The 12,150-nt window shown below is 35.3% G+C and overlaps 1 protein-coding gene across 1 annotated transcript in view; it reads left to right on the forward strand.

Annotated features, from left to right (window-relative positions):
- Window positions 1-4,847: 4,847 nt before the first annotated feature.
- Window positions 4,848-12,150, forward strand: part of LOC106751955 (dual oxidase-like) — a 27,976-nt gene continuing 20,673 nt past the window's right edge. The window contains exons 1-2 of the mRNA XM_014633270.1: window positions 4,848-5,812; window positions 6,051-6,403. Of these exons, the coding sequence (XP_014488756.1) occupies window positions 6,307-6,403 (97 nt within the window). The 5' untranslated portion in view covers window positions 4,848-5,812; window positions 6,051-6,306. The remainder of the gene's footprint in view (window positions 5,813-6,050; window positions 6,404-12,150) is intronic.

Below are 12,150 nucleotides of genomic sequence, written 5' to 3' on the forward strand. Positions count from 1 at the left end.
TTGCTTCGACTACTAGTTTCTTAATTCTCGTCGTCGTCGTCGTGCCAATAAAAAAAATCTGAAACTATTGTAACTTTATAGCATTTTTCCAACATAAGGCCCAAAGGCAAAAATCCACCTTTTTACCGTTATATCTCAACCCTCAAGACGGTTGGGCCTGTTCCAGGTCGATTACCATCATGAGACATGACTTAATCGAAAGCAAATTTAAAAAGGAATAAAATAAAAAAACAAAAAAAAATCAAAGGTGACGTACTTTAAGAAATTCCGATTTTAAACTTTAAAATCTCAAAATAAGGGTGAAAACTACCCCCTAAAATTTTATAAATATTTTTTTCAGATTCTACGGGAAAAATGCTATAAAGTTACAATGGTTTCAGATTTTTTTTATTGGCACGACGACGACGACGAGAATTAAGAAACTGGTAGTCGAAGCAAAAAATCGAATTTTATGACAGCCATAGAAGCTCATGGTGTGGGTCAAAAAATCCGAAAAAATTCGACAAATGTTTTCTAAAATAATACTACCGACTGCCATAAGTTTCGATCAAATCTAATTTTTGAGCGTACCCCTTTCACAAGGAATGACCCATATATACACGGTGATCTATTTTAATCGACAAACGGAGATATCTCCGAAACTACGCAACCTACGAAAAAAATGTTCGGATAAAAGTTGTTGAGGACAGTGGGGGTCATCTACCTGTACTAATGACCTTGACCTTGAGGTCAGTTTTCAAGGTCAAGGTCACTTTTTTACATGGAACCCCCTATTTTTAATGCCGGATTCAGAAAGAGCGGGAAATTTTACATCCAGATATGTATCAAAGTATAAGGTTAACGTGACTTCCATAGGTCAAATGAAGGTCAAGAAACCACCCCTACCTAACCCCAAGAAGGCTAAACCACCTAACTCTGGGAACAGCGAGTTTAATCGTTTTTTTTTCTTTAAAATAAATTGAACTCCAATCCACAAGTAGACTGATTCACAAGCTCGTGCATTATCTTCGTTGTATTCATGATGTCGATGTTGTCGAACCAGATTTCTATCACGAGCTTATTGAGGTAGGTTTCGAACTGCTCAGTTGTTAGGATGTCTTTCATCTGGGAAACATTTAGTAAAAGCTTTCATGTAGCAAGGTAGTTGTTATGACAAACTACTATCATATCACTAATTTTATTTGCAAGGTAGCCTGCCATACTGAGAAAGTGGCTTTAAAGAGAGTTTAATTCGTTCAAAAAATTGGTAATTGAACTGTACGGGGCAACATTTAAAACTTTAATCTTTAAATTATCTCCTTAAATTATCTACATTTTGAATTTGTCTGAGATTGAAGTATTTAAAGAATTAAAAATTGTATTAATAATAGTGGTTTAGCCTGCTTGGGGTTTGATAGGGGTGGTTTCTTGACCTTCATTTGACCGATGGAAGTCACGTTAACCTTATACTTTGATACATATTTGGATGTAAAATTTCCCGCTCTTTCTGAATCCGGCATTGAAAATAGGGGGTTCCATTTAAAAAAGTGACCTTGACCTTGAAATGATTTTGAAAAGTGACCTCAAAGTCAAGGTCATTAGTACAGATAGATGACCCCTACTGTCCTCGACAACTTTTACCCGAACATTTTTTTCGTAGGTTACGTAGTTTCGGAGATATCTCCGTTTGTCGATTAAAATGGGTCACCGTGTATATATATTAGGCGTTCCGGTTAGTTTTGAAGGCTCACTGTAGATGGCTATAGCTACAAATCAATTAGAGATATTTTGAAAGTTAGTACGTCATTTTAAAGCTTGTACATTTCTACAAATCACATAGGTCCTGTATATTCGTAAATATAATCATATTGTTTAGTGCGATTGAAAATGGAATGTAATAAGGATCATTTTCATCATCTATTACTTTACTGTTTTGATTCAAAGAAAACGGCTGCCGAAGCTTACCGATTCATCTCAGAAACTTATTATGAGTCTACTCCACCAGTTAAAACGTGTGAATACTAGTATCGACGATTTAAAAGTAGTGATTTCGATTTGAAAAGCAAAGAATGTTCGGGTCAACTAAAAATGTTCGAAAATTCCGAATTGTAGGTATTATTAGATGAAAACTCAGCTCAAATGCTTGAAGAATTAGCTATAATATTAAATGTTGGTAAATCAACTGTTTCTGATCGTTTACACGAGAAATGTTTATTGGGAAAGATTCAAAAAGGAGGCAAATGCGTTCCACATAAATTGTTTGAAGTGGCTATTTAAAATCGTTTAACCATTAGCACTTCATTGTTTTCTCGTCACAAAAAATAGCTTTTGTATTCAATTATAACTAGTGATGAAAAATGAATATACTACAATAATTTTAAGCGTAAAAAATTGTGGTTAAATCCAGGCCAATCGTCGACATCGACTCCGAAACGCAACATTCACGAAAGTAAGGTTTTGTTATATATTTGGTAGGACATGAAAGGCGTCATGTATTATGAACTGCTAAAATCGAATCAAACAATCGTTGCTGAACGTTATCAAAAACAATTAATCGATTTGAATCGTGCTTTGAACCAAAAACGTCCAATAACAGCTCAAAGAAAATGCAAAGTAATTTTGTTGCACGACAATGCTCGACTGTACGTTGCAAAAGCAATTAAAGATACGTTATCGGCATTTCAATAGGGAATCATACCACATGCCGCTTGGTATTCACCAAACTGTGCTCCTTCAGATTATTATTTATTTCAATCGATGTAGCACGGCCTTGCTGACTAGTACTTCAAATCATATGATGAAATACAAAATTGGTTTGATGAATAGAATGCTTCGAAAGACGAACATTTCTTTTGCGGAATCCACTTATTGTCAGAAAAGTGGGAAAAAGTTGTAGCTAGCAGTGGAAAATATTTTAAATAAAATATAATTGAACTCTCTAAGAAAACGTGTTATCTTGCAAAATATCTCTTAAAATTAACCGAAACATCTAATATATATATACGTAATTTTCAAGTATTATTTAGATTTTTTTATACTCATGTCCTGATCACATATTTTTGACTTATGTATGATTAGTATATTAACTTTTTTCTATTTAATGTCTATTATTGTTCATTGATTTTTGACGGACTTTGGAGATAAACGTTAAAAATCCTTGGGAGTCTTCGTTCAATTTAAAGACAAGTTCAAATTTAAAACAAGAAATAATTGATAGCAGGCGATATTGAAAAATGTGGTGAATCAATTGTGTCAATTACACGCTCATCATCTCGCTTTTAATGTATACATCTACATTGAATAACGAAGTCCACTTTGTTGGCGGATGGAACGACCCATCCACTGACGACCTTGAAATCATCATTCAACCGGCAGAGACTCGAGAGAGGATTTGCCTTGGGTAATCGATGCCGCGAACTCGAAAACTAGGCCTGCACCCGCAATGACGTTGGCACATCGCATCGCGCATTTCTTATATATATGTCTATTGAAGAGCAGTGTTTCTCAGTTGATGCATCGCGAAACCGTAACGTACCGCGGGCATCCTCGGAAAGTTTTGTATTCTTAACGACATAGGAAGGAAGAAGAATCGTTCAAGCTCTTGTTAATTCCTTTATAGTCCGGAAATATGTAGAAACGCTTGAATTCTATATAAACTCTACAAAATTCTCTGAAATAATCTTAAAATAAACTTTTGCAATTTATACACATATGTACACATACACACTAACATACATATGCATTTTGCGAGATATCTTTCATATTTTATATATATTGTAAGAAAAGTATCAAAATAAAATATATCTTTGAAAATATTTACTTTTCGATGATTTCACGTACAATATTTTTATATGCAGAACGACTAGAAAAGAATCAATTTATGTTAAAAAAGTCATAGAATTTTATTTAAAAAACGAAGTTGACTTGAAATCTCGCATTTACGCTTTCATCTATAACAAAATTATTGTTGTTATATGTGACGTGCACATTAAAACCATAAAAACCTCATGCTTTATCTTATTTCCTTTGATAATAGCGAAGTTAATGCAGTTATTGTGATACATATACGTTCACTTGCACATGTGCTCACACAAATATACATGTCGATTCTGTATACGAGGTCTGTTCAAAAAGTATCGCGAATTTTGAATTTCCGCGGGTTACGTATATTCGATTTTCGATTTTTTTGTGGCGTTATGTTGGTACTCATGTCCCTCACTTATGCCGACAAATTCGGCCATTTTGAATATTCAGTTTATCTTTGACAGCTGTTTTGCTTGGACGTGTTTTGGCTCGTCTTCGATTTTTGCCTATTCCAAAAAATGGATCAAAGAATCTGTATCAAATTTTGTGTGAATAACAAAATTAAGTGCGCGGACGCATTCCGAATGTTGACTGTGGCATATGTTGAAGCTACCTTGAACCGAAGCAACGTTTATCGGTGGTACAAAATGTTCTCAGAGGGCCGAGAAGATGTGAATGACGAAGAGCGTGCTGGACGCCCTTGCTTACAGTTTTCTTCGATTGCAGGGACGTTGTGCATCATGAGTTCTTGCCACAGGGTAGAGCGGTCAATAAGGAATATTACCTGCAAGTTATGCGCAATTTGCGCAAAGCAATCCGCCAGAAACGCCCGGATTTGTGGAAGAACAAAAATTGGCTTTTGCACCTTGATAACGCCCCTGCTCACACATTGTTACTTGTGCGCGAATTTTTGGCCAAAAACATCACACTAATGATGCCGCAGCCACCGTATTCCCCAGACCTGGCCCCCTGTGATTTTTTCTTGTTCCCGAAACTGAAGAAGCACATGAAAGGACGACGCTACGCTAGGATTGAGGAGATAAAGACAGCATCGAAGGAGGAGCTGAACAAGATCACAAAAAATAATTTTTTGAAGTGCTTCGAGGATTGGAAAAAACGTTGGCACAAGTGTATAATACCTGATGTGGATTACTTTGGAGGAGACAAAATAGATATTCATGAATAAATAAATAATTTTTGAAAAAACACAAAATTCGCGATACTTTTTGAACAGACCTCGTATATGTGAACACCTAGGCACATACAGGATAATTCTGAGATATCTGGTGTTATCTGGTTAATAATTACAATAAGTTTGTTATTTATTCCGAAATTAAGATACTCTATTTTAATATTGTGATTTTACAGGCATTTTCGTAATTTAATATAAGCATGTCTTAATTAGACGAAATGAATCTGGGCGATTAATCGATACATATATCAAAGTGAATGTCGACCTCTAAATTAATTAATCGCGTCGATTAAATAAAATTATATAATGTATATGCATTTATTTACAGGTATCTATAGATATTTTATCGATTATATCTAAAATATTATTTAAAAAGACTAAAGAAAACTAACTTAGAAGTCGACAATGTAATCGCGAAAAAGACAAACGAGAAGGAGAGAGAGAGAGAGAGTGTGTGTGTGTATGTGTGTGTGTGTGTGTGTGCGCAAGTATGGCGTATGTACATGCGCGCGTGTGCGTGCATGCGTACGTGCGCGCGCGTATGTGTCAGAAAGAAGGCGCAGGAAAGGAATAGGAGGAGGAGCAGGGGGACATAGAAGAGGCAGACGGAGGTACGCGCGTTCATGGTAACGAAACAAATAGGCCGGCGACTTTCACCTCGCAACCAAGAGCAACTGTGGTGGAGGCTCAGAACAGTCGCACAGTTAAACTTGCGATCGAAGAGTCAGCTAGTCGCTCTTCGTGGTTCGAGTAAAGGCACCTCCGTTCGTTTCTCCCAGAAACCTTTTTCGAGAAAGCAAACGGTAATCTAATCGCGCTTCAGGAAAGGCGTACGAGGTATATGCCATATACAAGTGTACTTTTCTTGTTCGTTTGTTTGTACCACATTTACATGTGCGCACGTGATCATATACACGGTAATATGATAAAAAAATTGTACGGTGACATTTTATATTTCGTATAACACATAATACATAGAATATCATGAGTACATTTTCCTTCGCTCTTCAGCGTGAACTCGAGCATTTCTTTCGTATAAATAAATCGTGCGTCATTTTTGGTAATTTATCGACAGATCCGTATTTGGAGAATCCAAAGATTCGTATGAACCATTGGTTTGGTGCACTTTTGTGTCGCCTGCTGACTGATAGTACTAGCGAGATCGCAGTAGAGATATAACGACAATGTATTCCCACGGATATTGTTGACACACAAGAGAGAGAGAGAGAGAGAGATCATCGTAAGTGACTCAAGGTGCGACGAACACGCATGTGTTGTGTGTAGCACGAGAGAAATGCATAGGCGTGGATTCGACAAAATCAAGTGACGATATGGTACAGCGACAACGGTCGGCCTGCGGTATCGCTCCGACACATCGTGGGATTGTTTGGATCGCGCTTTGCTGGATCGTGTTACCTACTAAAACCGGTAGGTACAACTGCATCTCTTAAAGAAATTCGTTAAAATTCAGTCGTAATATGAACACGTCTAGTAACGACTCAAATGTATCTTGAGATTGAACATTTCGATATCTTATATGTCACACATTATTAATATTACACTGGTTGCTGATATTATTTGATGGATTGTATTAAATATTAATATATTAGACAAGATTTTCATTTTTGACATTAATTTCTACCTTACGTTTCATATAATTTGTACATGTAATATATACTAAGATATATTTGTACATGTAATTTGTACATGTAATTTATATTAAGATATATTCAGAATAAAATTATTCAGAAAAGTTAGGAAATTAATAATTTCCTAACTTAACGTGTTACACGAGAGAGAGATATGTTTAATCATTTTACTTTTATTCTGTTTTTAATCTGTTTTTAATCATTTTACATTTCGAATACTTTCTAAAAGCATTTTACAATTAACATGAAACATTAACAATTAACACAATTAACGTAAAAAGTATGTTACAATTAACTTGGTTGCTTATAATGATATATCGAACGTTCGTCAATTTCTACAATCTATCACAACATCGGTATATTAGGCGTCGTGCATGTGTATGTGCGCGTGCGTGTGTGCGTGTGCGTGCATGCGTGGTATAATATATTACAATCATATTTATTTTTTTATGTAGAATCATTTCCATTTCTTTAATTAACATATTTGAATATTTTTTAACCCGGTAATAGTAATTTTCTTTTAGTAAACTTCTAGAAAAACTACAGTACCAGAAAATTAAACATGTACACGTATTTTCGATGTATTTTCGTCTCCTGATTACAAATACGATGATAAAATTTGCCGGTCGGCCATATTTCGGCCGCCACATTAAAAAAATATATGAGGAAAACGTTTTATTACGAATATCTTTGAAATTATTAACGTTATAAAAAAAGTTCTTAATCAAGAAAGGCAGGAAATTACGTTTTCTACAAAAAAGGTTATATCTTCATTCATATAACTCTAACCGTTTTTATGTTAGAACGTTTTACAGCATTTACAATCGAATATTTTACATATGTCACGAATTATAGAAGAATATATTTTAGTAATTATTTATTATCTATCATTTACTATTATTATTTATTTTTATTTAATTTGGTTATTGTTTAGATTAACTGACCTACATCCAATGACCTACATCTTGACATATGTTGTTAAGGTCATGTCTTCTCATGCATCCTACTCTACGTCATGGGATAATATTAGGTTGGGGAAAAAGAAATCCATTATTTTTTCGGTAGATGGCTGTAGTGATCGATATCTTGTAAAGTATCGATCAAACGAAAGGTGACATTTCGCACTAAAAAATTCTTTTGTTGTTTGTTGTTTGGTCTATTCAGTTGTGAGTTACAGGGTGTTAAAAATGGAAGTCAACAAAGAGAAAATTCGGTACATTTTAGAGTTTTGCTTTGATAAAGGCGAAAATGCAAGGCGGCTGTAATTGTGAATGGTGTTTATGGCGCCGATACTGTAACAGCCAATTACGTGCAATTTTGGTTTCGTCGATTCCGTTCAGGTATTTTTGATGTTAAAGATGCATCTCGCACAGGTAGGCCCGTCGTCGAAAATGTGGATAAAATCACTGAAATAATGGAAGTTGACCGGCATGTTAGCAGTCGTAGCATCGCCCAGGAGCTAAAGATCGACCATAAAACGGTTTTAAACCATTTGCACAAATCTGGATTCAAAAAGAAGCTCGATGTTTGGGTGCCACACCAATTAACACAAAGAAACATGATGGATCGAATTTCCATCTGCGAAGCCTTGACCAAACGGAATGAAATCGACCCATTTCTTAAATGGATGGTGACTGGGGATGAGAAATGGGTCACATACGACAACATTGTGCGAAAACGATCGTGGTCAAAGCGCGGTAAAGCAGCTCAAACGGTGGCCAAACCAGGACTAACAGCCAGGAAAGTTCTGCTGTGCATTTGGTGGGACTGGAAAGGAATCATTTATTATGAGTTGCTTCCATACGGCCAAACACTAAATTCGGATCTCTACTATCAACAATTGGATCGTTTGAAGCTAGCGATTGACCAGAAACGGCCAGAATTGGCCAACAGGAGAGGTTGTGTTCCATCAGGACAACGCCAGGCCACACGTGTCTATATTGACTCGACAGAAAGTCTGGGAGCTTGGTTGGGAAGTTTGATACAATGGACATTCTTTTGTATCTGTCNGGCCAGAATTGGCCAATAGGAGAGGTGTTGTGTTCCATCAGGACAGGCCACACATGTCTATAGTGATTCGCCAGAAACTCCGGGAGCTAGGTTGGGAAGTTTTGATGCATCCACCATATAGTCCGGCACCGAGCTATTACCATGTTTTTCTTGCATTGCAAAACTTCCTTAGTGATAAGAAATTGGCATCAAGAGAAGATTGCGAAAATCGATTACTAGAGTTTTTCGCCAATAGGGACCAAGACTTCTATGAGAGAGGTATTATGAAGCTACCTTTAAAATGGCAACAATTATAAAACAAAACGGTGCATATTTGACCCAAATCGGACAATCCGAAACATGTTAAATAAAGTTTTGAAGTTCAAGTAAAAATAATGGATTTCTTTTTCCCCAACCTAATATATAAAATTCTAAGTTTGTGACACAGAGAGATGAGAACGAAACCCAAGTGCAATGCCGGCAGGTGTCCAAAAGGTGCAGTTCCCTAGTAGTCCAGGAAAGCAATACCCTCCTGGTAGAAGACCAGAGGGCAAAACCCCCGGTGGCGATTCAGGCGGCGAAGCCCCTCACAGTCAAAAAACAATGTTAAAATAAAAAAATTATAATAAAATTGCAATAAGAAAAAGAAAATGTTACTCTTGTTTATTACGTCACCTGGATTTCAATGATAAATGAATATGTCTATTAAATTTCCACCTTACTATACACGCGCGCGCGCGTGTGTGTATGTGTGTAAATTGATGGGTCTATCTCATACTAAAACAATAGATTCTGATAAGATTAGCAAAGGCTCGTATGCAAGGTTTGAGGTTATACATGCAATACAAATATATACAAGAAAAATTAATGATAAATTCTTTCAACTAATCTAGCGTAGGGGCCTTTGCTAATTTTACCTCAGTTGTTTTAGTATGAAATAGACTCATTAAGTTTAATAAGACAAAGATTTAATAAATATATTCATTTATCATTGAAATTCAGGTGACATAATAAATAAGATTAACATTTTCTTTTTTTTTATTATAATGTTTTTTGACTGCTGGGGGCTTTGCCCCCTGGATCCCCATTAGAAGTTTTGTCCTTTGGATCCCCACTGGGAGCTCCGCCCCTTGGAACCCCACCGGGGACTCCATCCATCGGTCTCCCATTAGGAGGGTTTCGCCTTCCTAATTCTTCTACTAGGGGATTGCATTCTCTGGACACTTCAGAATCTATTATTTTAGTATAGGATAAACTCATCAATTTAATAATGGGAAATATTTAAGAATAAATAAAAACATTTTTCATAAAAAACTCTTTGCATATTATTCAGAGATGTAATTTTGACAACACATGTCAAAATATAAATCATTGGAGGTAGATCAGTTAATCTAAATATTGACAAAAATAAATGAAAATAAATAATAATAGTAAATAATAAATAATTAACAAAATATATTTTTTTATAACGTGACACAAAATATTCGATTGTAAGTGTATAAACCGTTTTAACACGAAAACGGTTGGAGTTACATGAATGAAGATTTTACCTTTTTTTTTGTAGAAAACGTAATTTTCTGCATTTTTTGTTTGAAAACATTTTTTTTAATAATCTTAATAATTTCGGAGATATTTGTAATAAAACGTTTTTCTCACAAGTTTTTTCAAGATGGCGGCCGAAATATGTTCGATCGCCAAATTTTTTTATCGTATTTGTAATTACAAGACAAAAATACATCGAAAATATATTTACACGTTCAATTTTCTACTTTTGTAGCTTTTTTAGATGTTTAACATTTTTTTATGTAAATAGTCATTTAAGGTTATGTATATTCTAATTAAAATTCGCTACTATTAACGAAATATAGCATATTATCAACTATTTTATGGTTAATTATTATTTTGGAACAATGTGGATATAAATTAACTTCTTTATTTTTGAAAAGAATAAGGAGAAACCCAAAAATATTTAGAAAACGAAATAAGCGCATTAAATGTCTTATGGCAGTAGTTCAAATGAATGAAGATATTTTAAAAACACTATTTTATTCCCTTTTTTCAATGGAGTAGCATATTTAAAGACTTGTAAAGAATAATTATTAAAAAAGAATTCAAGGAATATAATATTAAATAACATTCATTTCATAAAAATATAAAATAAGGCTAAAACGCGTTCATACGTTACTAATGTTGGTTCAGGTTTGTAATAATTATTTATTTTTATATTTCTTTATTGCATTATATTAGGTGATTGCTTTAAAACTGGCTGGTTTTTTTCGTTCTTTAAGCATTTATTTTATAAAAAACTTGTTGGGTTACCTTAATTAAAGTATTTTTCCTCGGATGTTACTACTTTCTCCCACCTGTTTGATTAATGTTGAATCCCACGTCGAAAGAATGCCCTATCTTTTGACGATATCCACTCATGTATCCATTTTTGGACTTTCTCATAATTACGGAAGTGTGTATCTTCCAAGGCGTGTTGCATCTACCGAAATAAGTGATAATCACTTTGGGCGAGGTCCGAAGAATACACTAAGTGAAAGAGGATCTCCCATTCCAGTTCTATCAGTGTTTTTTTTTCAACGCCAATGCAACGTGGGGCTGAGCGTTGTCGTGCAGCAGAATCACTTTTCGGCGATTTGATGTTACTAACGGTCTTTTTTCCATTAAATTATCGTTCAAAGTTGTTTTGGTAACGTTCGGCAGTGACCGTTTCTTTGGATTTCAAAAGCTCGTAAAACACTACCCCCTCCATATCCCACAAGATACAAAATGGATATATCCGTTTGGCGTAGATGTTGATGGCTGGCCAGAATCAACCCATGATGTTTTGCGTTTAGAGTTATCGAAATAAAGCCATTTTTCACCCTTAGTTACAATACGCCACAAGAAACTTTTTTTCTGTGCCTTGCAAGCAAAGAAATGGTGATGTTTAGTCAATTCACAATGGCGTTCACGTTCAGTTCGTGTGGCAACCATTTTCCTTCTTTCTGTATTTTCTCCATAACATGCAAACGTCGGGTTATTGTTGACTTATCAACATTGAGCTGTTCAGCTAATTCTTTAAATGTTTGAGTAGAGTTTGAGTAGAGTTTTCATCCAGTAAACTTTGCAATTCGGAATTTTCAAATTTTGTCGACTGACCTGGTCGTTGTTTGTCATGAGAGTCACAATCACCACTTTTGAATCGTCGGAACCATTCTCCACACATAGTTTTGGATGATGCAGACTCACTATAAGTCTGTATTAACAATCGTGAGTTTCAGCTGCACGTTTTTCAAATCGAAATACGAGGTCTGTTCAAAAAGTATCGCGAATTTTGAATTTCCGCGGGTTACGTATATTTGATTTTCGATTTTTTTGTGGCGTTATGTTGGTACTCATGTCCCTCACTTATGCCGACAAGTTCGGCCATTTTGAATATTCAGTTTATCTTTGACAGCTGTTTTGCTTGGACGTGTTTTGGCTCGTCTTCGATTTTTGCCTATTCCAAAAAATGGATCAAAGAATCTAACAAAATTAAGTGCGCGGACG

Source organism: Dinoponera quadriceps, unplaced genomic scaffold (assembly GCF_001313825.1).
Source record: "Dinoponera quadriceps isolate SergipeBrazil2010 unplaced genomic scaffold, ASM131382v1 scaffold136, whole genome shotgun sequence".
NCBI classification, from domain to species: Eukaryota; Metazoa; Arthropoda; class Insecta; order Hymenoptera; family Formicidae; genus Dinoponera; species Dinoponera quadriceps.